Here is a 27,435-nt window from a genome sequence, read left to right on the forward strand (position 1 = left end):
TAAAGCTTAGTAATTGACAGTAAGTTAAAATATACTGATATTTTTTGCTCATCTGTTTGTCTTATTGGTGCCTCCAACTAGAATGTGGTCTCCAGAATTGCTTCTTGACTTTAGGCTGTGATTCCTTAACCTTGCCATAAAAGAAACCAAAAAGAGGGAGGGAGGCAGGGAGGGGGAGGGAGGCAATGCTTTCGACTGATGTATAGGAGAGAGCAGGAGTGAGGAGTGCATGGGTGCAGAGAAAAAGTAGGAAAAAATGTGGGATAAGAGGGAAAAGAGAAAGAGCACAAGATATGGGTTGGGGGGATCCATGGTGGAGAAACTTGAAATGGGCCTTGTAAGGATAGAAGAGTCTTGATAGCATCAGGCAAAGGAGAGTGGCTTGGAGCATCCCACCTCCTGAGGTGATCTAGTCCAGTGATCTGGTTGCAGAGACCAATCCATCCCTCAAGACCAGAAGAGTCCCAACATTTGAACTGCACTGGTCCACCCTGCTGGTGGTAATTAATGCCACTCCCTGGCTTGCAGAAGATTGGCTAAGACCCTTGTTGTCCCTTCTTGCTCTGTTGAGTCACAAGAAATATCTGGACATGGTTTCCCAAGTACTCAATACTCTGTGAATTTGGTTAACTGATTGAGACATCAAGCAGTCATCTAAAACACTTCGGTGGGTATTATAGCCTATGAAATGCATGGTGTAAATCCATATTAGTCTCCATCCAATTAATTTGAACAGGTGGTGTTGTATCATAGGGCTGGGGTGTAGTACATAGGATTTTGTGGTGTGTCTTTAGCAGAGATGGCTGGAGGAATAAAAAATGTATCAGGCTTTTCTCATACTAAAGAGCCCACCCAAGGAAGTGGGAAAAAAATGAAAATTACTAAGAAGTTGGAGGCACCACATAGAAAAGAACATAACAGAACACTCTTTGCTGTCAACTGTACTCAGCCAAAAGTACTTAAACCTGTCACCAGTGAATTACATACCATTTTGGGCAATCACATTCCTTTATACAAGCTTGGGTGGTAGGCCTGTGTTTTCTTCTAGCCAGCTTCCCCCTCCTTAAATTCAGCAGCAGCAGGATATAAACAGAGGAACTAGACCCAGATGCCAGCTTTGTCCTCCCCCCAGTTACTTCTATTATGGACACCAACGTTGGGCAGAGTATGGAAAGTTACTTTTTAAAAATAACTAGTTAATCTTGTACAGTACTTTCAAGGCCTGAAAACTCACAGCTAGAATTGCAAAATTGCAACTTTTCTGCATTGTTCAAAAGTAATGAGAATAGCTACTTTTCATTACATGAAAAACCAGTAGAAACAGAATAGTGAGGTCACACACACACACATACACACACCCCACCAGTAGGCGTCCTTCAGTCTCGAGAGACTATGGTAACGTGCTCTGAATAGAGGTCTTGGAACAGCGTCTAGTGTGGCTGAGAAGGCCAATTCCAGAGTGGCAATCCCTTCCACACGGCTTCAAAAATACAATCCGTCTACTCTTCCAGCTCCCTGATTTTGCTGGTTTTGGGATTGCCTCTTTGCCTCGGCCTGCTGGACAAGTGTCTCTTCAAATTGGGAGAGGCCATGATGCACCGCCTGCCTCCAGGCTGAACACTCAAATGTTAAAGTTTCCCATATGTTGAGGTCAATTCCTAAGGCTTTCAGATCCCGCTTGCAGATATCTTTGTATCGCAGCTGTGATGTCCCTTTGGGGTGCTTTCCCTGCACTAATTCTCCATGCAGGAGATCTTTTGGAATCCGACCGTCAGCCATTCTCACGACATGCCCACGCCAGCATAGACGTCGCTGTTTCAGTAATGTATACATGCTGACAATTCCAGCTCATTCCAGGACTACACTATTTGGAACTTTGTCCTGCCAGGTGATGCCAAGAATATGTCAGAGGCAACACATATAGAACGTGTTGAACTTCCTCTCCTGCCATGGACAAAGGCTCCAGGATTCACTGCACTATAAGAGTGTACTCGGGGCATAAACTCTATAGACCTGGATTTTGATATACTGTATGCCATTAGCTTTTTGTTAAGCCATACTCTCTTTGTGAGTCTAGAGAACATGGTAGATGCTTTGCCAATGCGTTTATCCAGCTCAACATCTAGTGAGAGAGTGTCAGAGATTATTGAGCCAAGGTACACAAAACCATGAAGAACCTCCAATTCTTGTCTGGAGATGGTAATAGAGGGAGGTGAGTCCACGCCCTGGCCTGTGACATGTGTTTTCTTCTGGGTGATTGTTAATGCAAGATCCTGGCAGGCCTTACTAAAACGGTTCATAAGTTGTTGGAGCTGTTCAGCAGAATGGGCAACAACAGCTACATCATCTGCGAAGAGGAAGTCCCTCATGCATTTCAGTTGTACTTTGGTCTTTGCTCTCAATCCAGAGAGATTAAAGAGCTTTCTGTCTGATCTAGTCCGTAGATAGACACCTTCTGTTGTGGTTCCAAAGGCGTGCTTCAAGATGACAGCAAAAAAATATCCCAGACAGAGTCGGCGGACACAGCCCTGTTTCACTCCACTTCGAATGTCAAAGGGATCTGATGTTGAGCCATCAAAATTACAGTGCCCTTCATTTCCTCATGAAAGGATGTGATTATGTTAAGGAGCTGAGGTGGACATCCAATCTTGAGAAGTATTTTAAAAAGGCCGTCCATGCTAACCAAATCAGAGGCCTTTGTAAGATCTATGAAGGCCAAAAAGAGTGGCTGTTGTTGTTCCGTACATTTCTCTTGCAACTGTCTGAGAGAAAATACCATGTCGGTGGTAGATCTATTTGCTCGAAATCCACACTGTGATTCTGGATAGACTCTGTCTGCAAGCACCTGGAGCCTCTTCAGCACAACACAGGCAAGCAGCTTCCCTACAACGCTGAGAAGAGAGATGCCACAGTAGTTATTACAGTCAGCCCTGTCACCTTTGTTCTTATACAATATGACAATGTTTGCATCCTTCATGTCCTATGGGGCTTCACCTTCCCTCCAGCAAAGACAAAAGATTTCATACAGCTCAGTGGTGGTGATCTCTTTATAGCACTTCAGTACTTCAACAGGGATGTTATCCCTTCCTGGTGCCTTGCCAGAGGCGAGGGAATCCAAGGCCGCTTTTATTGCTGCTGTCCAATTCTTCCAAGACAGGCAGGCACTCGATGTTATTTAATGCCTCTTCAGTTACTGCATTACTGCATTCTCTCTAGAATACAGCTCAGAGTTGTGCTGCACCCAGCGTTCTATCTGCTATGCTCGGTCCTGGATGATCATGCCTGTAGCAGACACACCACCAGTAGGCTGACGAGCCCCACCTACCCCAAGATTCAGACTGAATGTCTAGGGAAAGAGCCAGATATTACCGGCGTTGGGACCCTTTGCCCCTGCTCTCGTGATTGCTCAAGGGGCACCTTTCTCCTGTGTGTGTCTGTAAAGTCAAAGGACCCTCCTAGTCTGGGAGGGAGCTTGCTGGAGAACCATTCCCTTCCCCTTCCTGCCCCCTCCAGACTACTAGGATCAACTTCCATTCCTCCCCTTCTCCTCTCCCTTCCTCCCAGATGCCCCAAATCCTACTGATGTTAGCATAATATTTGTGCAAATTGCAGGTAACTAAAGAGATCCTGGGGTGCATTTCATTTGCAAAGTCTGGCACATGATGTAGCACATGAGGTCCTAAACTGTTTAGGGCTTTATATGTAACCGCAAGAACTTTGAAATCAGTGCGGAAACAAATGGGCAGCCAATGCAAGACAGCCAGAGTGTGGGAAATATGATGGTACCTTTTTCTCCCCAGTAAGAAGTCTGGCCTCCGCATTCTGTACCATCTGAAGTTTCCACGTCAGTCTCAAAGGCATCACCACGCAGAACGCAGTATGGTAGTCTAATCTTGAGATTACGAGCGCATGGACCAAAGTGGTGAGCGCCCCCCCCCACATCAAGCTAGGGACGCAAATTTACAAATTTAATGTACTTAATTGCAAGGTTATAAATGTTAAAGCACATCTTAAAATACTGAAAAACAGTCTTTTGCAGTTGGGTGATAGATAATATTCTTGAGTCATGGGGATAAAACTGATAGTAGCTACTAATCATAGCTAAACATGACCTCCTGTATCAGAAACAATACACCTTTCCATACTACTAGCTGCAGAATATAAGCAGGAAAGTCCTATAGTAGTAATCTCTTATTTCTAAATGTAATGGTAGGCCATAGAAAACTGTATAGACTTTTGCTCTAGTGTATTGTGGCTCTTTGGGATGTGCCCTCTATAAAGTTAAAAGGTCATCAAGACTACTACTCTTAGGAAGCATGATGGCAGCTTCTTTTTTTTCTACATTAGCAAGAGGAAGTTAAGGCCTCAGAATACCATACAGACTCCAAGACAGACTTTGCTCCACGGAAGTAAAATCTAAGTATCAGTAGATTTGGGTCTGTGGGCTGAAAGTCCCAGAATCATCAATATGTCATCAGTACACTGATAATAATTCCTTTTTGCTTAATTAAAAATGTCAGGAAAGCACTGGAACTCTGTTACAGGAGTCTAGATCAGTGGTTCTTAACCTTTTTGAAAGAAACGCCCCCTTGAGCCATTGAGGAAGTTATCATCGCCCCCCTCCCTGCGGTGATGATATCTTTATTTATTTATTTATTTATTTATTTATTTATTTATTTATTTATTTATTTATTTATTTATTTATTTATGACAGTTAAATCCAATGACCCCTGAAAACAAAATTAAATTCCAAGAAAATGAAATGCCCCCCAAAAAGTAACATTTAATGATTTAGTTGCAAGTGAATTTTAAGACGCAAAAAGAAATATAAAAAGGGCATAAAAACAAATGCAGGAACTAAAAATTTCAAGACAAAAAGTATGAAACTAAATTAAAATTGGAGGAAAATATATATTCATGCACACTGTAAAAAGGCTGCAGCCATCTTCACAAGTTTGGCTTGCTCCAGCGCCCCCCTACCGCCCCCTTCTGCTCCAGCACCCCCATGCCGCCCCTTTTCATTCTACCACCCCCCTGAAAAATGAAATCGCCCCCTGGGGGGCATTATCGCCCACGTTAAGAACCACTGGTCTAGATGTTTTCCAGACATGAATAGGAGATGAAAAACTGAAACTGAGGATGACAGATTTGTGGGTTAGGAGTGTGAACGTTTCAAATCCTGTGTGTATAGAGTTCTAAAATAATTCAAGGAGTGTAAAAATGCAACACTGAAAGTGTAGTGATTAGGAAAATGAGGTTTGAAGAGCAGTATACTAAAAGGGTCTGTTCCCATGGTGGGAATAAGCCGGCAGAGCAATCGTATGTATTTGGATTTGCGCTTAAGTCACATGGACTTTAGCCCAAACCCAAAACTTTTGTGGTGGTGTGTGCGCATCCTCACCCTGATGCCACTACTGCCTTCATCTTGTGTCAGGTGGGTCCAACAGGGGGCAGGGGGGAGAATGGAGAGGGAGGAGGTGGAGGACGAGTAGGAAATGGGCAAGTCCCCCCCCCCGAAAACCCAGTACATACACAAACACGCGTGTACATACAGAAAAGAGAAAGAGAGAGATTTAGAGTTACAATGATGGAGGCGCGAGGGTGGTTTCTCCCTCCCAGATGCAGGAAACTCAAACCTTCCAGTGGAGGAGGAGGAACCAGCCTTCCCTTAGGGCTCACATTCCAGGAGAAACACTCCTCATGGACCCTCATGATTTTGGAGGATAACCCCAAACCAGAGAGACATGGGTCCTCATGAATTTTATACATAGGATATTTATCCCAAATCACAAAAACATGGGTCCCAGGCATGCTTTGGATTGGTAGTTTGTGGACACAGATGGAATCTATGATTTGAAGGTGGTTTGATGAGAATCCCATATAAAAATCAGATGGAATCATGGAAAGGGTGGAAATTGAAAGAGGAGAGAAAGGGGGGGTCGAAATATAAGAGGGGATAGAAAGGGAAAGGGGTTGAAAAGTGTGGCTGGTGGCAGGTGACTGAGAACAGAAAACAGGAAGGATTTTGAGTGGGTGAGAAGAGGTTGGTTGAGGGATGGGGAAGGAGACGGTGGGGGCTGAAAGGGGAGGGAAAGAAGGCTTGGCTGAGTAACGCCTGCCAAAAAAATGAAAGTAACATGGAGCAGGGCGTTCATATATGTGGAATCAATTTGTGGGAATCCACCTCAAAATAAACAGATATCTAAAAGGGCAGCAGAAAAACTTGCTCCCCGGGCAAAATAGTCCGCATGTACAGTGCCGTGTCTACCCTTAAATTTGTCTTATTTTTTCCAGCAGAAAATAGGTTATATTGTTAGTGGGATGGAGCTCAAAGTCACTGCCGAACAATCAGATGGCTCTCCATCCAAGCAATCTCAGGGAAAGCAAGGTCAGTGTAAAAGAATAAAAATAATGTTGAGACTAAAGGATCTTTTTCCTAGTAGGCTAACACTTCAGCATCTGTTAAATTGGGAGAGAGAAAACATTCTAGACCATGCGAGGCCTGAGATTCTGAAATGTGAGTATAGCAAATTGGTAGCTCACCAAGTTGTTGTACCAGGAATTCAGTCTCTTGACATTTTGCTTACCTAACAAAGCCATACCCAAGCTAATTAATATCGAACCAGTCTGGTATTCCAGCAGGTCTAAGTGAAGAATAAGTCAGAATATAAACAATACGCCTTGCTGCCGCAGGGTTGCTGGCTGGGCAAAGCAGTGTAGATTCTCATAGAAATATTATGGACTGTTTCATGGGTGGTGTTGTTTAGTCGTTAAGTCGTGTCTGACTCTTTGTGACCCCATGGACCAGAGCACTGGTTCTTAACCTTGGGTTACTCAGGAGTTTTGGACTGCAACTCCCAGAAGCCTTCACCACCATCTGTCCTGACTGGGGTTTCTGGGAGCTGCAGTTCAAAAGTATCCGAGTAACAAAGGTTAAGAACCACTGGACCAGAGCACGCCAGACCCTCCTGTCTTCCACTGCCTCCCGGAGTTGGGTCAAATTCATGTTGGTTGGTTTGATGACACTGTCCAACCATCCCATACTCTGTCATCCCCATCTCCTCTTGCTTTCACACTTTCCCAACATCAGGGTCTTTTCCAGAAAGTCTTCTTTTCTCATGAGATGGCCAAAGTACTGGAGCCTCAGCTTCAGGATCTGTTCTTCCAGTGAGCACTCAGAGTTGATTTCCTTCAAAATGGATAGGCTTGTTCTCCTTGCACTTCAGGGGACTCTCAAGAGCCTCCTCCAGCACCACAATTCAAAAGCATCAGTTCTTCGGCAGTCAGCCTTCTTTATGGTCCAGCTCTCACTTCCATACATCACTACTGGAAAAACCATAGCTTTGACTATACGGAACTTTGTCGGCAAGGTGATGTCTCTGCTTTTTAAGATGCTGTCTAGGTTTGTCATCACTTTCCTCCCAAGAGCAGGCATCTTTTAATTTCGTGGCTGCTGTCACCATTTGCAGTGATCATGGAGCTCAAGAAGGTAAAATCTGTCACTGCCTCCATATCTTCCCCTTCTATTTCCCAGGAGGTGATGGGACCAGTGGCCATGATCTTAGTTTTTCTGATGTTGAGCTTCAGACCGTTTTTTACACTCTACTCTTTCACCCTCATTACAAGGCTCTTTAATTCCTCCTCACTTTCTGCCATCAGAGTGGTATCATCTGCATATCTGAGGTTGTTGATATTTCTTCCCGCAGTCTTAATTCCAATTTGGGATTCATCCACTCCTGCCGTTTGCATGATGTATTGTGCATATAAGTTAAATAAGCCGGGGGACAATATACAGCCTTGTTATACTCCTTTCCCAATTTTGATCCAATCAGTTGTTCCATATCCAGTTCTAAGTGTTGCTTCCTGTTCTACATACAGATTTTTCAGGAGATAGATAAGGTGGTCAGGCACTCCCATTTCTTTGAGAACTTGCCATGTGCTCAACACAGTCAAATACTTTTGTGTAGCCAATGAAGCAGAAGTAGATGTTTTTCTGGAACTCTCTGGTTTTCTCTATAATCCAGTGCATGTCAGCAATTTGGTATCTAGTTCCTCTGTCCCTTTGAAATCCAGCTTGTACTTCTGGGAGTTCTCGATCCACATACTGCTGAAGCCTACCTTGTAGGATTTTGAGCATAACCTTGCTAGCAAGTGAAATGAGTGCATTTGTATGGTAGTTGGAACATTCCTTGGCACTACCCTTCTTTAGGATTAGGATGTAGATTCATCTTTTCCAATCCTCTGGCCACTGGCATATTGAGTGGAATACCCTAATAGCGTCACCTTTTAAGATTTTAAATAGTTCAATTGGAATGCCATCACCTCCACTGGCCTTGTTGTTAGCCATGCTCCAGGATGCCTGGCTCAAGGTTAGCAACCACGCTATCTGGGTTATCTGATATATCCAGATTTTTCTGGTATAATTCCTCTGTGTATTCCTGCCACCTCTTCTTGATGTCTTCTGCTTCTGTGAGGTCCCTACCATTTTTGTCCTTTATCATGTTCATCTTTGCACAAAATGTTTCTTTAATATTTCCTATTTTCTTGAACAGATCTCTGGTTTCCCCCTTTCTATTATTTTCCTCTATTTCTTTGCACTCTTCATTTAAGAAGGCCCTCTTGTCTCTCCTTGCTATTCTTTGGAAGTCTGCATTCAATTTTCTATAACTTTCCCTATCTCCCTTGCATTTTGTTTCCCTTCTCTTCTCTGCTATTTGTAAGGCCTCATTGGACAGCCACTTTGCTTTCTTGCATTTCCTTTTCTTTAGGATGGTTTTTGTTGCTGCCTCCTGGACAATGTTATGAGCCTCCATCCAAAGTTCTTCAGGCACTCTGTCAGCCAAATCTAGTTCCTTAAGTCTGTTCTTCACTTCCACTGTGGGATTTGGTTTAGATTATGATCAGAGCCAGAATCAGCTCCAGGTTTTGTTTTTGCTGACTTTATAGAGCTTCTCCATCTTTCGCTGCAGAGAACATAATCAATCTGATTTCGGTATTGCCCATCTGGTGATTTCCGTGTGTAGTGTCGCCTCTTGTGTTGTTGGAAAAGAGTGTTGGTGATGGCCAGCTTGTTCTCTTGACAAAGCTCTATCAACCTTTGCCCTGCTTTGTTCTGAACTCCAAGGCCAAACTTTCCTGTTGTTCCTTTTATCTCTTGACTCCCTATTTTGGCATTCCCGTCCCCTAGAATGAGAAGAACATCTTTCTTTGGTGTAAGTTCTAGAAGGTGCTGTACGTCTTCACAGAATTGGTCAATTTCAGCCTCTTCAGCATCAGTGAACCCCCCAAGACCCATTGTAAGTGGGGGGGAACCAAAAAACAAAGAAACCTCCCAAGACCCATCACAGCACAGAAACATAACCCCCCCAACTCAAAACTACGCTGCAAAAATACCCAGAAAAGTTTTTAAAAAGCAGAAAACAGCACCTTACAAGGCAGCCCAAAGCCTCCCTGCAAACACACACACATGCTCACTCAGAAGCAGAAGGAGGCAGTCCGAAGCCTCCAACGATGACACACACTCTCTGAATGCTAGGGTGAAAGAGCTACAAAGAAGCAGCTTTGTCGCCACCTACAGTTAGAATTTTGAATTTCCCGCCTTTTTCCCCCTGCCTTTTTCTGTTTGTAAGTGGAAGTTCTGGTCGCATGTAGAAGCAAAATTTTGCGGCCGGAGCTGGTCATAACTCAAAATGGTCGTAAGTAGGGGCGTTCGTAAGTCGAGGCACCACTGTAAAACAATTCTTGATAAAAAGCTGGCATCTCAGGGGCAGTTGTAACAACTCCCTAGTAACAAGTTCAGGGTCCACTGACTCAAAACTCACAAGAGAAGACATAAAAAATAAGCTTAGAAAAAAAGATTTTACATCAACCGTTATGTAAAAAATATATAGAAAGAAGCTAGATAAAAAAAACAATTCATATACTTAATGTGAGTAAAAAAGGAGTTAGGTAAAAATCGAAGGAGCAGCAAGGAAGAAATGTAGCTGCCAGACCCTACCCAAACTGGGAGCCCCTCTATAAAGTTTTATAGTGCTCTGAGTTTATTGTTCACGTGCTGCACTTTTGACCTTGACAGGGAGGGCTGTCATTCTGGACATACGTGTTCATCTGACCCTGTGTGGGGTTGCGCTCTCCTTCAAGATCCAGGCGATTAAGTATAGAGGTGCTCTTGGTCTTGTCCCTGTCTGGGAAAGCCCTGGGAAAGCAGCAGCAACCGCCAGATGTGCCTCCAGAGCGAAGATTAATTGGTAGCGCTAGGAGTTGTCTGCTTGGCAGCAAAACCACTCACACTGCAAAAACCCTGTACTTCAATTGACTGGATAATCTGTATGCCACTCTGACAACCTGCTACATATAGAATCAAGCTTGTGAGAAAACAGACCAAAGTTGAAGAACACAAAAGACACTTAAGCTGAAGAAAAGAAGAAGGAAACAGCTGTATTTTGCAGACCTTCGTTACTTAACCAAGTGCGTTCTCCACATTTGGTTCTCCAGATGTTTCAAACCTCAGCTTCCAAAAGTGCTGGTCAATATGGCCAATGGTCAGGGATTCTGAGGATTTAAATTCCTAACATCTGGAAGAAAAACAAGATGAGAATCATTGCCTTAACCAATCCTGGTCTTAACCAGGATTGTTCTGTTTAGCTGTTTGAGCCCAGTGTCATGGCAAACTGTTACACTGTTAGACAAGATTAAAAGAAATAGATGTCTCAATTAGCTGTGATTTATGCCTTGGAGCAGAGTTTGGGATTATCACTGTAATTGCAATGGCTTGGTGTTTATGCTTAGAAGTCTCTGGGAGCTTTAATGAAACATTAGAACAATGTTGTTGTTGCCGCAAATGTCTCAGTGCCCCGAAGGGTTTGCCAGAACAGGAGTTGGGTGTGAAGGGAATAATGAACTCCAGGCGCACGACAGTTTCCTCTGTACACTCAGCAATGGGGAACTGACTCGTATTGTCATCACATGTGAAGAGTTGTATCCAGTTTTTCTACCACTATTTTCCTCATAGTCTGCATGCAAAACCACCACCACACAGCTTCTTTTCTTGTATTCTTCCAGCATCGCCACAATGGCTACTGTTTTAGAAGTGGTAATGTTGACCTGGGTCACAGTCTAACTTGGCATACGTGTGCAGTACCAGCTCTAAAGAACAGACTCCCGTGGGCATTCAGCAAGATGGGCAGAGCCAGCCATGGGAGGAGCAGCTTGCATTGGAGAAAGTCTCTTTTCTTCTAGAACACCACTTGTAGCTGGCCAATTGCTCTGGTAACACAGGTGAAAGTTTGGGGATGATGTTGTTTGTTGTTGCTTTAAAGGCCTTTACTTCTTGCATGGCCTTTATTGTCACTGAAGAAAAACATGGTCAACTGCTCTCCGCAGGAAGGGAATGGTAGTATTTCCAAGTGAAGGAAATGCACATACACAACCCAAGCATATTTTCACCAGAGCATTTTTCTGGTTTTACTGTCCCAGTCTTTTAACAGACTGTAGCTTCAGGCTGGTCCTATTGCACAGTCTTCTACACAAGCAAACTTTGGTCACCAAGTTGGAAAATAGGTGGGGCTGCTAAATGAGGTCCTGCAGCCTGCTTCCTTCCATTCTTCTTTGGTAATCCCGGAACAGCTCACTCAGCGCACCCATTCGAAAGAGATCAACATGTGGTCAAGCGTACAGCAAGGCACTGTAAGGTAAACGTAGATGTGTAACTCCTATCGCTTTTGTACACATGATGAGTGCTAAAAGAAAATGTTAGATTTTTCTCACTGAACCAGGTGTGGGCTTGAACATCTGGATGTTCCGTTCTTTTTGTGCCTGATGTAAAATCAACATCTCCTGTTTACTCTGGGAAACAACTTCTCTCTCTTCCTCCTCCTACCTGCCATGTGCAGGTAAAGATAGGATCAAAAGTTTCTGGAAAATGGTGGTGTGTCCAGGAGAAGTAAAAAAAAGGCAGTTTTGCTTTTAGGAGGATACAGGTAGGACATTTCTTCATAAAAATGGTACAGTTTCTTCAGATTGGTTCCTGGGGGAAGCATGATCCTGAATTCCTTGCTAGATTACTGTTCTCTGCCCTTTGTGTATGTCTGAAAGAAACTTCAGGTGTTCATATAGATTTTGCAGAATTCACTGCATCCTACTGCAGCCTTTTTCAACCAGGTGTCATTTATGTGTGCTGGAACACAACTCCCATAATCCCAAATTATTTGACTGGAAGTTTCGAGGAATTACAATCCAACACATCTCAATGGCTGTTAAACTGCTCCACCCCCCCCCTGGAGAAACAACTTTCAGCTCATAAGAGAACCTCTGAGGGGCAAATGTTATGTTAGGAGCATAAGTAAACAACATGGAGGCTTTCAGGTATAGTCAGAGCACATTGCCCAAGATAAAACTGAACAAAGAAACCTAGCAAAGATTCACAGAAAAATACCTTGACCATAAAGCACAATGGCCTAAAGTCTCTGCAACCAAGCAGTGAGAAAAGTGCACAACTGATCGCACCTAAAAGAATTGCTTTGCCAGGACCACTCCCTCTTAAAGTGAAGCTTCGGTCTCTCCGGCAACTGCTCCAGCCTGCCACCCAAGTAGTAGACCTACTGCTGGACCAAAAAGGTCCAGCTCAGACACAGGTTAGGGTTGGGCTGGAGTACCCTGTGATCACCGGGACATTTCTGACACCAGACCACACCAGAACGGGTGCAGGATGCAAGCTGTATGTCCATGTGATCGCACCCTTAGAAGCAAAGATTCACAGGAAATTGACTTGGCCATGATGCCTTTCCCTTGCTCCCAAAGTAACCACTCATGTGAATAATTCACTGTAAATTATCTATGCTCTACAAATTGGTAGAAGATAGAATCATAGAGTACTTACGTTGGAAGGGGCCTATACTCGTTGGGTGACGCATTTATGGTCCCCTGGACCAGGGGACTCCTCTACATGTTTCCGCCCATTCCACTGGTCTGGAAGGCTGTGGTCAAGGTGTGACAGGAGCAGACAAATGTTATCTTCATCGCCCCTTGGTGGCCTCGCCAGACTTGGCTCTCCACATTACATCAGGGCTCAGTGGACCATCTTCGCCTACCATCGCTGCCTCATCTTCTTTCTCTACATGACGGCAAAACGTTGCACCCAGATCTGGAATCCCTGCATCTCACAGCTTGGCGACTGGTCCCTCAGTAGCAGATGTTCTCCTCCATGCTCGGAGACCTTCCACAACTGCTACGTATGCTCGTAAATGGAAATTATTTTCCAACTTCACCATCAAGAATCGCCTCCCCGCGACACCTACCTCTCTTGATGCATTGTTACAGTTTGTGCTTCTCCTGTTTCATCAAGGTCTCTTGCATTCCACCCTCAAAGTATATGTGGCCGCAATAGTGGCACATCAGCCTCCTACTTCAGAAGTGGTCAGCTTATTCCGACATCTGACCCTGAAACAATTTTTGAAAGGTCTGAAAAATATGCATCCAGCCTACAAGCCACGCACACCTCAGTGGTCTCTGCAGCTTGTATTACGGAAGCTCATGTGTCCCCCATTTGAGCCTCTAGCTACCGCTTCTTTCAAGCTACTTATGCTAAAGACAGCCTTCTTCCTTGCTATTACTTCAGCGTGATGTGGAGGTGAAGTAACAGCTCTTTGGGTTGACCCACCATTCCTGCAATTCCACCCTGATAAAGTGACCCTCTTCCCAGACCTGGCCTTTCTGCCAAAGGTGGCTACATCTTTCCACCTTAATCAACCAATAGTTTTACCTATCTTCTTCCCAAATCCAGCATCAAACTTGGAAAAGTCTCTCCACTCCTTGGATGTCAAGAGAGCATTTTCCTATTATCTCTTCCAGACTGCATCCTTTCGTTCCTCCCAAAGATTCTTTGTTTTTTTCCAAGAACAATCAAATGGCCTGCCAGTGTCAGCACAGACAATTTCCTGATGGATAATTACGCTAATACGACTGGCATATGAACTAGCTCGTGCTCCTTTGCCAACTACAATTTGGGCCCATTTCACTAGGGCAGTCGCCTCCTCCAAAGCCTTCCTTAGAGGAGTAGACCTGGCAGGCATCTGCAAAGCTGCTACATGGTCCACGCCTCTTACCTTTGCAACCCACTACCATCTGGATGTCTGAGCCAAGGCAGAAGCTTCTGTTGGGAGGGCTGTCTTGGCATCAGTCTTATCATGACGCCCACCACCTGGTAAGTTGGCTTGCTAGTCACCCATTCGTGTGCATTCACAGAGACCATGAAGAAGAAAGAGAGGCTACCTACTTGTAACTCTGATTCTTGGAGTGGTCATCTGTGAATTCACACACACCACCCTTCCTCCCCGCTGTTCGTCACATGTGCCATATGGCATGCACCGCAGCAGCGGACAGTTCCATGGAACTGAAGCACTTGGTGCCGGCAACGGGGTTATAGCCAGTGTGTGGGAGGTCCCAGCACCATGGTCCCGAGCTCTAGAAAATTCCGAAGCTGCTCTGCACAGGCGCAGATTAACCCATTAGTGTGAATTCACAGATGACCACTTGAAGAACCAGAGTTACAGGTAGGTAACCTCTTTTAACCCCCAACTGAATGAGTGCAAGACAAAAACAAGCTAATTTGATAGATGTGGGTCAAGGAAAGCTTATGTTAGAATAAAGACAGTATCTTCCTCTTAAAAGTGGATTGCTTTCAAGGTCCTGATCCTACTGCCAGAACAAACTGACAGATCCATCATTTCTTCTGGATTCAGGTTAAAGTCACGTGGTGAGGACCAGGGGGCAGGTGAGCAGTCAGGCTGGCGGGGATGGTAGCGATTGGGTGGATGGAAGAAAGTGGGTTTTTCTGCTCCTAACAGGGGCATTCACATATGCAAAACTGAGTCTAATGAATCAAGTTTACAACTTCCTCCAAATAAACATAACTCTGGTTGGAAGAGCAGAAAAACTTGTTCCTCTGGCACACTACTTGGTGCATGCACATACCTCATGCGTACACCTAAATTTGAGTGTGTTTTTCCAAAGCAGAACCCAAGTGGCTTTTATTGTCAGTGGAATCGGGCTCTTTCTCATAATCTCTTTTGTGGGGGAAAAGGCTTTCATCTTCATCTCATAATCTTTTTGTATTTCTTTCATGTTCTAGCACAGTGTCTAGTGTCAACACTTTTTGGGACACATTTTGACACAGTGCAAAGAAAAGATACTTGTGTCCCTTTTAAATAAATATACTTGTTCCAGCAACATAGGTCATAATTTGTGTCAGATGTTCTCAGGTCAATTCAAAGAACCTGTGTACACTTGAGTAGATAAATTTTTCCACAAGTGATCTTTTTCTCACTCCTGTGTGGCATTATTGAGAGCTTGAAGGCCAGATCTTGCTAAAGGCAAACATATACAGTGGTGCCCCACATAGCGGTGATAATCCGTGCAGCAAAAATCGTCGCTATATGAATTCGTCGCTATGCGAAAATAAAAAGCCCATAGGAATGCATTAAAACCCGTTTAATGTGTTCCTATGGTCAAAAAACTCACCTTTAAGCGAAAATCCTCCATACGGTGGCCATTTTCGCTGCCTGGTATGCGAGGAATGGGTGCGAAAACACAGCGGGTGGCCATTTTTTTACCTGGCGGCCATTTTGGAACCGCCGATCAGCTGTTGGGAAATCATCATTATGCGAAAATCGGTAAGCAAAACAACTTACCGATCATCGCAAAGCGATATTTTCCCATTAGAAACATCGCAATGCGATTGCAAAAACGATCGCAAAAAATCATCGCTAAGCGGATTTGTTGTTAAACGGGGCACCCGTTAAGCGAGGCACCACTGTAATTCCTCTCCATGGGATGGTAGCCCTCTCCAGCCAGGCTCAGCCACCACAACAAAGCCAGGTTTATCTCTGAAGGAGTATTTACAAAACAAAAGCAGCTCAATTTGCTAAATGTGAATTGAATTCAGCTAGGATAAAGGGGGAATAAGCGCTTTTGCTTGATCTCCTGAGACTCTGCACTACAAATCTGATAATTAAGCTAACAAAGGGGAATGGCTGAAACTTCTAAAGGTTAGTAACCATTTAAAATATGAATCGGGACTTGGTAGGAATCAAATAAGTTTCATTACACTCCTTTTTTGTGGGGAGGGGGGAAGCAAAAAACTGCTTGCAAAAGAGAGGCCTAGTGGGTCCAGTTGACTGTCCTATCATCATGGGGAAGAAGTTCCAGAAAGAGCCTCAAGGCAACTTAGATCCAGCTGTGAAGTAGTTGAAGAAATAAAACAACTTTGACAAGAATGAACTGCTCCAATTAATCCTCTTCAAACAGAGGTTAGAGATCTGTCAGAGAAACCGACCAGGGATAGCAAATACTGCTAACAAAGCCTTGAAGTTGGGGACTGAGCAGCAACAGTCCATAAAAACACTGGTAGGCTGCAAAGGAGAACTGAGTTCCTGGAAAACAAAGGGATATGCCCCAGTTTGAGAGTGAGGATCTGGAACTGACTTGATCACTTTAACCCTCCCTCTGTTTACAGAGTTGTGTCCTGAACTGCATATTTCAAAGGAGGATTTTGTTTCAGTGCACAGAATTCCCCTCTCCTCCCCCCCCCCTCAGTAAGAATAAATAGCCCGGTGATAGATTTGCCAAATGACAGATGAAGATGTCACCTTAGCAGCTCTTAAAGACAATAATTGTATTGTGTTCCAGAATGCAAACATTGCAACTTCAGTAAAATCTTTGTCCTTTCATTTGTATAACACAGCCATCCTCAAGCCTCTTTTGTGAAAAATGTATATCATACAGATGGGGGCATAATAAAATAAAAGGGCTCTGACATATTTTTATTTATTTATTTATTTATTTATTTATTTATTTATTTATTTATTTATTTATTTATTTATTTAATATGCCGCCCACTCTACCCAGAGGTCTCTGGGCGGCTTACAGTAATTAAAATTCAATACAATAAAAATAAAATGATTAAAATACAATTAAAATTGCCATCATCAATCAGGACCCACAGTTGATGTTATTTCAATTAAAAGCCTTCTGGAACAGGAAGGTTTTGACCTGGCGCCAAAATATTAATGAGGCAAGAAACTCATCATCCAGGTGAGAAGGACTGCTCTTACTTTTCCAAACTTCATGAATTCTACTCAAGGAGGGATGACATACTGACATCCAAAACATGGAAAATATGTCTCCGGTCAGCACAGATTGGATTCCCTAACAGCTTCCAATCATATGCTACTCCAAGCAACCTCTGTCTTTTCAGGCTAAGATCTAAGCCTGTCTCATAGTCATTGAACCCAATTTTACTATGCAGGAAATAAACTACAGACATATTTAAAGAGAAAACTGAACTATTTCAAAGAGAACAATGCACTAGACTAGAAGTGGCTATCATGATGCTGTGGGGTTCTCTGAAGGCTATACTACAGGGCATATGTATTGCTGAATCTTGCCACATACAGTAGTATCACAAGCTACTACAAATCAATTTTGTTTTGAGATAAAAGTTCTGGAAAGTCAACACAAGAGGGAGGAAAACTAATTGGTTGCAAGAATTAGCTCGTAAAATGAACTTCAAACATTAGAGATAAGTAGAACATCAAAACAATTGCAATATGTCAACCAAAAATTTTATGAATTTGGCAACAACAAATCCAAATTACTTGATATTTGGAAAATATCAGTTAAATGTCAAATAGCAGTTATCAAAAGCAACGAAGAGCATAAAGTTTATGAGACTACTAAAATTAATAGTATTTTAAAATAATTTTTAATTCATTGTACACTAATGAAACTAAAATTAACAATTTGATAACCAAAGAAATTTAAAAAAAAAACCACTGAAGATCATAGACTCTTCCTGTGTAAACCAATTACATCCGAGGAGTTATATAAATGAATTCAAAATTTAAACCAGGCAGCTGGTTTGGATGCATTTGCGTGCATTCACAGAAGACCAATAGAAGAACCATGGTTACAGGTAAGTAACCTCTCTTTTTGGTGTATGTTTCTATAAAATGTTGGAAGATCAGCTGTCACTTTTGCTCCTTAACTTATGTGATTCATTTATGAATCATTATTGAGTTTCCTCCTTCCAGAATTTAGCCAGAATTTAGCCAAACAAAACTGGCCCAGAATTTACTTCTGTGGGACCTTTATTTAGTTTGTTGATTCAACCAACTAAATAATCAACAAACTAAATAAAGGTCCCACAGAAGTAAATTCATACTACCTCATCCTTCTGGTTTCAAATATTTCAGACTGTTCATTTTTCTTCCATTCAGGCAGTGAATGTATAGGCCACTAGACAATTAGCTGCATTTGAAACATCACTACTAGCCTCAGAAAATATACAGTGGACTCTGGCTTCAAAATTATAGGAAATATTAATTGAATCCCATTATTGTGGTAGATTGGGTCCCAAAAGCCATTTTGGTCATTTGGGGGTGACCATATTTGATGGGAAATGGCAGATTCTATAGAACAAGGTTCCTCTCAGATCAATCTCCTCCAAATTTGAGGAGCATTCTATTAAGCTTCTGCACAGATGGTATTTTACACCATTCTTCTTAAATGCACAACACAGTTTGAATAATTATTTGGTGATACATCTATCAATAAAGAAGTCAAGTTCATCTTGTTGGAGGAAATGTGAGAATCACAATACTTTCATTTGTAGTGAACATCCCCTCCAGTCCAGCTGTTCTGGTCCAGAGGTTTTACAGAAATAAAATTCATCACAAAGCCAAAAAATTATAAGGTCACTGGATCTAGCTCTTCTGTCCTTGTTTCCAGGCAATAACAAACAGCTAGTTCATGAACAATTAATTGTCTTTTTCTGTGTGGCAGTGTGTTCAGAAATTGCTGCAAACTGGAAGGGAACTTGTAATATAACTTTACAGGCATGGAGAATCAGAATATGGCATATTGCCCTAAATGGAAATATTAACACACCAGTTCAAATAATTTAAGCAACCACATTCCCACAATGACTTCTTTAACACAGGGTATCCTTTTTTCTTTTTTCTTTTTTAATGTTAATAAGAATGACAAGACTTATTTTCGACCATGACAATTTTTGGTTCAATATCTGAAGCAGATTACAGTGGTGTGAAGGTACTATATCTGATCATGCATATCAAGTGAAAGACTTGTATTACTGTTTTGTTATTGTTGCTGTTGTTTCAATGTTCTTTCAATAAAGATTTTAAAAAGCAAAAAATTTACCATAAACAGTCTTTACCTCTTAAAGGAGCTTTACTGTAATGACACACAGTGTTAACTATATTGGTTAGTTTTATCAGCCTCATTTGGTCATGCTGTTCCTAACACAGCTAAAAGAAACACCATATTTCTTTAGAAATCCATCCAAAAGTGTCATATACTGTATTAGATGCCATGGTATGTACGCTCACACAGAAGTAAGTTCAACTGTAGATATGAGTTTGATTTTCTTAATATTCACTTGTAGTCCTGCTTTTGCACTTTCTTCTTTCACCTTCATCAAGAATCATTTCAGGTCATTGCTGGTTTCTGCCAGCAGTGTCAATTGTATATCTTAAATTATTGGTAGTTCTTACTGGAAAAGACAATGATGCTTGGAAAAGTAGAAGGCAACAGGAAAAAAGGAGGACCAAATAAAAGAAAGATTGGCTCAAAGGAAGCCACAGTCTTAAATTTGCAAAAGCTGAGCTATTGATGATATCCTGTTTCCCCAAAAATAAGACCTATCCTGAAAATATGGTAAGCCCTAGTATGATTTTTCATGATGCTCGTAATATAAGCCCTACCCCCAAAAATAAGTCCTCGTTAAGCGAAACTCCGCCCTCCACCACTATGCAGCAACCTGAATATGACATTAGTATAAAATAAAACATCCCCTGAAAATAAGCCCCAATGTGTGTTTTTTGGAGCAAAAATTAATATAAAACCCTGCCTTATTTTTGGGGAGACACAGTATGATCTTTTGGGAGTCAGTAATTTATAGGGTTGCTGTAGGACAAAACTGATGTCACGGCACATAACAACAACAAAAGTCCCACTAGGGGTTACTGTACTTCCAAATAAATGTACATGGGATTGCAGCACTCAACCCTGTAATCCTACTTATGACTTGTCTATTTGGAAGCAAGATCCATTGTGTTTGACAGGGAAAGTTAGATTGACTACAGATTGAGTTTTAGCTCCCCAGGGACACAGCTGCTCTCTCAAACATACACCTGTGCTTTCATGCACTCCTTATGCATTTACTCCATTTGTCTTTTGCAACTGTGTTTAGAAGAAGAGAATAGAGCAGGTGCACCTCGTTATGCAGGAATGAGAAAAGACACGCCTGCTTAAGCCCCTGCCTACATAACTTTGTAAAGGAGAGCTAGTCCTTTTCCCACTTGCTCGCCTTACATACACACCCTACCTGTTCAATAGGAGATATTTACCTCCAACAAGAACAGTTTCTGGGGCTATGGCAAATTATTTAACTTGTGGGCGTCTTTTTATTGGCATACGTTGCCCACAAGAGCCATAAACCTAATAGGAGGAAGTAACTTTCCCTGTCTTTTTGGCAGAGGAATGCAATCTTAGAGCCACCTCAATGGATTATTATGTGCCCTCCTCTCTTCTCCTCCCTGTTCAGGGCATATCAGAGAGGCAAGGCTGTGGGTTTAGTTATTCTGCCATATATTTGTGGCAAGGAAAGTGAAGCTCTCCAGGGACGCTTAGTGTGAAGCCATGAAATTAATGAGCAGGAGCTTCCGCAGGGTGTCCAAGTGGCTTCTCATAATTTTTTTGTTCCTTATTCTGTCTTTTGCTGCACACATTGGCTTTACAGAAAAATACCCATACAGGTAAGAAGAAATCCATCACCTACTCAAATGTAATTTATGTCTCATTTATTCTCACAATCCAAACTGGTCTGTCTTTGTACTCTTTTCTGAAAGACATTACACATCATACTTGCCCATCTCTCTGGATGTGTCCACATGTTCCCTGGGCAAACCAAACTCTTTTGTAGCCTGTAAGTAAAAAAAAAAATTCTTCAGCAGCTTAGCTTTAATACCTCCTTGTAAGGCTTTGCAGAAATTAATTTATGAACGGATGGTTTCCTGACAACCAACAAACTTTTATAACTTTTTGCAAAGCTGAGACACATAAAGATTTTAGCCTACTTGCAATGAATTATTTCTTGATTTTTTTTCTTCTAAAAGAAGTAGGTTTACAAGTATCTTTATGCTATCACATGGTTGCTGCCCACAACAGAAAACTTCAAATCCTTTGTGCTAAATAGCTGACATGTCCTTTCCCTATACAGATATCATTAATATATAGTTAAGTGTATTAATTGCATGCAAACACAGAGATCTAAAAAACAAAACAAATGTATATGTGTTATAAATAGGAGGGAATGGAATAATTGTGCTTTAAATTTTTCAGACCTTCAGTAATCTTATGTTGGACACTAGTATTAAAAAGCAAAAACAAACAGAACTGGCCCAGAAATCAAGTCAAAAATATGGAAGGATATCATTTGGCCACAGTGGCCTCACAATTTCCAGTCAGAAAGCGATCTTGAACAAATACCTCCCATTCTCATTGAAATGAATGAGTGTCTCCCTCCCCTTTTCTGGTTCCTGTGCATATTGTGGGTGGGCGGGCGAATGAGTGACTGCTGCTCTAAGTGACACAGAGGTGTGCAAGTCACCATGACTTTAAGGGGGGCGCTATCTCTTTATGCCTCTTCTGTATCCTATTATTGCTGTTTCTTTGATTTAAAGGGCAGTGAGGAAAACACTGCTTCCTACCCTTGAAAAAGAAAGGAAAAAGCGGCTTCTTCTTCCATCTGTCCACAACTTGCATTGGGGGGGAAGGACACAAAAGAGTCTTAATGGAGATTTGAAAATGTTTGCTGCATGTTTATTAACTGCTGAGTGCTCAGTTGTTGTTTTTTTTACCACATTTAACTAACTTTTTATTTAAACATTCTTCATTAACTTCCTCATCTATTTTCTTACTGTGTCCTATAAGCACATAATTTCCATTGTGCCTCAGGAAACGTTGTGTTCTCTTTGTACCTAGAGGTATCTCTTCCCACTACCCGTGCTCTCCCTGTCGCTAGAGTGTTTCCCACCTCACTGGTTTCTGCACCTGCATTTGTTTTCCTCTCCCTACATTTTCCCTTTGGGGGGGGCCTTGCTCTGTTTCCCCGCTTCTGTTTTTATTGCTTTTCTTCTTTAGGTGAGAGCAGCCCACATCCCGTTCCCTCTCTTCCCTCCATTCCTGTACCTAAGGGAGTCTGTAGCACAACAGGGAAGCACAGCCTGTCTGTCTGGAGAAAATGTTATCATCTGTGGACTGTAGCCAATACCTTTAAGGAAGCTGAGGGAAGTTTCCCTGTCCCCAGTCCCACTTCGGACAAGTCTCGGGGGGGGGGGAGGGGAAAGCAGACGGACATCGTGCAAGAGTCGGAACAGAACGGCCTGCAACCCTGGGGGCCATTATGTTGTGCTGGCCTGGGTTTGTTTCTCAGCTTGGAGGCTGGGATATTTATGCACAAGAATAGGTACTTTGTGTGGAGGGGAAATGTGATAACAGAGCTAGGGGGGAGGGGGATTCTTTATTCTAGCCATTAGGACAGCGAATGTGTCAGTATATTTAAAATGAGTAACAGGAGCCTCTGTTCCATTCTAAGCCTTCCATCCCATTTTTTTCAGATATATGGGTCAGCCTCACTTGCGCAGGTAACAAATAACATCATGACGAAATTGTGTGTGAGAAAAGCTGCCATAGGTTCAGCACAATGGCTTTCCTAAATTCAGGGCCATTGATTACAGACAATTGACAACACGTGTTCTATCCGTTGACCAGAGTTCAGCCTTATTCTTTTCAATCTGCCATCACAATTTAAAGCTTCAGCAGTTACTAAATGCTCAACACATATTGAATAATTCTTTGGAGACACATGTATAAACTGCTCAGAGTGCAAACAATTGTTTCCCATATATATTTACTACAGTAGGCAATCATATCTTGCTGATAAAACTGCCGTAATCAGAGCTTGGTGACTATCTGGTGCCTAGCCTGTTTACACAGGATGGCATTGTCCTCTTTGGCTTGATGCATTTAGGGTAAACATTATGAGCGAGATAAAGCCTTATGCTAAAGACATGAAAAAAGTCAGCTGGGCACTGAGGGTAGAAGTAGCACAGAACTATAATACTTCTCCACGTAAATCCCCACTTTAAGAAATTATTATAGAACTAGGTTTACAAACATTGGCTGAGGAAGTTCCTTGAGATTTATTTTATCAGACGGAGATTGAATGTTTACATGTTGCTTTGTCCTACTAGAGTAGGGGTGGACAACATCACACCCCAGCAATCTGTCACCCTGCTGTTTAATATTTGTGCCTTCTAGGTGATATAGGGAACAATTCTGTTGTGTTCCGTGAAACCCCCTTGTGGTACTGGGGAGGGTCCCCCCCAGTCATGAGAATGGGCTCTCCATCTCTCTAAGAACAATGGCTGAATTCCCTACCTGCAGTTCGCCTGTGGACTGGAATGTTGGCACGGGGGAGGCGGATGAGGCTTTTGAGGCTGTAGATGTGGCGATGGTGGGACTTGGAGTTAAGGAGGAGGGAGAAACAGGAGAGGAAAGGAGGATTGTTGGGTGGGCACCATGGGCTGGGAGGCATGCGAGGTCCAGGAGATGCTGCCACTATTGGAAAAGCCGACGGCTGGGTGGGAGACAATCCGCCACCGTGATCCTGAGACCAGCTACTAAGTCAAATTGCTCATGCCACCAGAGCAAGCCGCTTGGGCCCATTGGGATCAAGCCAGGCGCCAGGAGGCACACAAGCTCAAGAACCGGTGTCAATCTCACTGCTGGCAGAGGAAGCACTAAAGTGCAGGCTGTCCCATCGGAGAAACCCCATGGTCAGCCTACCTACTGGTCTCAAGAAGGTCAGCTCCCTGCTCCTCCCTGCCCTACACTCTGCTACATGAGAGAGGCCAGTCAGGTCCGCGTAGAGTTCAGTTGTGCCTTTCAGGAATATTACCACACACAACGTTTGGGTTACAAGGAGTAGAGGGTTTTTTTTGTGTGTGAGTTTTTGTTCAGTCCAAGTACTCCATGGAAATTCCTGGGCCCAGAATTCTTTAATTCAAAAACCCTCTTCAGGCCTTTCAGCCTCTAGAGTGGGTTCATCTGACTGGGTTAGATTGAACATTTTAACTCCACCGTATTTGTTGCCCCTTTCCTCATGCAAGCAACAAGAAGGCTGAAGAGGAGAAGGTGTTGCAGCGTTTTGAATTTCTGGTAAAATTCCTTTTTTCCTATGCAGTAGAAATATAGAGATCCACAGAGGAGAATAGCTACAGGTTCCCCAGAGCCCACTCCTTTTCTCATTATCTGGCACTTAGTCCCAGTAACTCACTCTGAGTCATTTGTAGTAGAAAGAGGGGAAAATTCTTTATGTACTTGAAATTATGGACTTGTGTGTTACTGCACTCATACTTAGCAACCAAGTAAGCAGATCAACAGCAAACAAACTACAGCCACCAACAGACTAAAGAGAGGGACTCTCAGCAGAGAAGCAGAGTTTTCTTTGAAGGAGCAATGGGTTAGTGATGGACAGATAATTACAATCACCGCAGCCCACAAAAGTCCCTCTCAGTCAAATGATCTGCTAGATAGCCCAGTGGTTTAGGTCTCTGGCTGAGGCTGACATTTTGATTCCCCACTGTGCCTCCTTAACAGGGTCTGGACTTGATGATCTCTAGAGCCTCTTTCAGCTCTGCAGTTCTGTGGTGGTAGCTATTGTTGTTGTTATTATTATTATTATTCAGAAACACCAGGCACAATCAATCAAAATCATAAAAACCAATTCCTTGGATCTTAGCTTTCATCAGATTGGTTTCCAGTGCTTATTCATGTGCAGCAATGGAAACAAAAAGCCTTTGGTTTCTTTCTTAATGGTCCACAGTTTTAGCCATACCTATGTTGAATTATTACTGTATCATGTTTTCCATCAGTATTTCTCAGGTGTTGTCCATGTAGTGGTTTATTTTTCCAGTTGTTTAATTTATTTTCAAATTGTTGTTTCTTATATAGAGCCTCTGTTTCTGTTGTTTTCAAAATATTCTCCATTTTCACCACCTTAAGTAATCTTTCTCTGCTTGTACTGCATGCTTCTTCAGATGCCTAATTAAAAATAAAAACCAGTTAGTCTTATAGGTACTGCTTTACAATTTCTAGCTCCTCTTTTGTTACAAAAGCCACATGGCTATATGCTACATTACCTTTTCCACATTGCTGGACAAGGACAATGTAACAGGACACAGTGACCTGTTTCCTACATCTTGGATCTAACACAGTAATAATTACAAGCCATCGAGTCGATTCCAACTTATGGTGACACTTTTCAGGGTCTTCTATGTAGAGAGTCCTCAGAAGTGGTTTGCCATTCCTTTCTTCTGGGGGTGCTCTGGGACTGCCTAGTTCGGACAAGACCCCACAGGCTGGCTCTTCCTTCAGGAGGCACTGGGAGAACTCATACTCTCCACCCCTTGCTCCACAGCTGGTTGCTCCAGCTCATTGAGCTGAGTCCTACATATCTTTCTGTTAATCCACATGACTTTCCTCCTCCCCTCAAACCAAGCAAAAACTAGAACAATCAGGGGTGGTGTTCTTGCCATGCACTCTTAAATACTTATTGTCATCAAAGAGACTTCCCTCTTCCCAAGGAAACAGTGGAGATGGCTGCCTATGATAGATGCTCCTATTAGAATTATGGTTGAGGGAGAGAGGGGGGCCAACAGCTCTCTGGTGTAGAAACAATTTCCTCAGAGGCTAGAACCCCTGCTATGCACTGGCCCACTGCAAGCTGTCCCATAGGCTTCAGTGAATGACAAATGGGCCCAGCATGTGCCCTGGCTATCTTTCAAAGGCACAACAGCTGGGAAGCAAAGTGTATTTGGGGAAAGCATTGATACATCTAAAGCATTGTTTATCTGGGTGTCCCAACCCTCTGGCAACATGCAAATCATCTTGGACTCTCTTTTGACTAATAGCAGTTCTACATTTGTGCCAACAACCCATAGGTCTACCCATGACTGCATTTGGTCATTTAGCAATGAGGGTGAAATGAAACTCCTGTTACAGTTCAGTTGCTTAACAGGAACTGCTTTCATGGTTCAGCCTTACAATACAGCTCAGTTAGTACTAGAGTTGTACAGGTTTGTTTTCTTGGACTATAACTCTGAGAACCCCTCAGACAATTGTGCTGCCTGGGCTTGGCTTGACTATGCTGTGCTGTTCTTGCGCCCTCTCCCCCCCGCTCTCTCTCCCCTTTTTCCTCATTTCTTATTTTTATGTATATGCCATTGTTCTATCCAGAATGGAAAGAACCACGATACCATGCTTCTCAGAGACTCAAGAAGAGAATCCCAGAGCTTGAGAGCAGCAGCACAAACAGATTTTTTTTCTGATATAGTCAATTGGACAGCTTTAACAGGTGGCACCTTTAGCAGAGCAGCTCTGGACAGTTTCAGTTTGCAAAGGGGACTCATATGGGCAGAAGGAATCCATATGACTGAGAAATATGCACACCTCACTGGAAAAACTTCTCCTGCCTGGGGCTAGTATGCTTTGTAGGAACTGTATCTACTGTATATACTGCCATGTTGCTTTCTGCTCAGAGCAGAGAGTGAGCTACCCCTTCCTGTGAGGATGTACTTTTTTCCCTTCTTGCATCAGGAGATATATTCATACTTCCTCAGGGGGTTGAAATAATGACCCTCAGATTGAAACAGGAGAAAGGGGTTATCCAACTACGGGAGTCTCCGGTTGTTTCAAGACATTAACAAGTTGCACACAACTGGTAACACTGGTGCTGCAAAGGCATGTAAGTCTTTCCAAACAATTATTCCGTGGGATCCCTGGACTCTTCCATAACATCTTATATTAAATTTCTTTTTTACATTTTACTATTATGCACAGAGTATATGTTTACATCATTCTGGTGACAGCTGCATTACTGCAAGGTGTTGTGTGTGAAGTTCACTTTGAGTGAAGATCCTTCTGAGTTCACCACTCATTAGGATCCATTAGTGGAGAATATTACTACCAGATTTTTTTTATTTATGCTGTTTGTTTGGGTCAGATTGCAAACATTTTAACAGAACTGTATTCAACGACTGACTGTTTTCAAGGCCAATTCCAAGTGTCGAGATTGATTGATTTACCACCCATCTAGTTAAATGCCTTTGTTACCCAAAGGAGTATCTTTTCTCATAAACTTTAGAAAAACCTTGTAAACTTACAAAAATCTTGTAAACCTTGCTGATGCCTCCTTCTTCAGAGAGAAGGATCTCCTTCAGAGAGCAAGCCAATGTTAACTAAGAAGAGGCAGAGCTTCAAAAATGTATTGGTTTTGGTCTACAGATTCCAGAATCT

General features: G+C 42.6%; 1 protein-coding gene across 3 annotated transcripts in view; it reads left to right on the top strand.

The window, feature by feature from the left end:
- ST6GALNAC1 (ST6 N-acetylgalactosaminide alpha-2,6-sialyltransferase 1) overlaps positions 1 to 27,435 on the top strand; it is a 59,511-nt gene that overhangs the window by 14,366 nt on the left and 17,710 nt on the right. For 2 of the 3 annotated variants that reach the window (XR_012083789.2, XM_020806461.3), the window contains exon 1: positions 6,950 to 20,831. The exons of the other annotated variant lie outside the window; for it this stretch is intronic. Coding sequence is in view for 1 of the 2 variants with exons in the window: in XM_020806461.3 (XP_020662120.3) it covers positions 20,716 to 20,831 (116 nt within the window). In the remaining variant the exon portion in view is untranslated. Of the gene's footprint in view, positions 1 to 6,949; positions 20,832 to 27,435 lie in introns of those variants that run through there. 3 annotated transcript variants of the gene reach the window in all.

The sequence above is a fragment of the Pogona vitticeps genome, chromosome 2 (assembly GCF_051106095.1).
Source record: "Pogona vitticeps strain Pit_001003342236 chromosome 2, PviZW2.1, whole genome shotgun sequence".
NCBI lineage: Eukaryota > Metazoa > Chordata > Lepidosauria > Squamata > Agamidae > Pogona > Pogona vitticeps.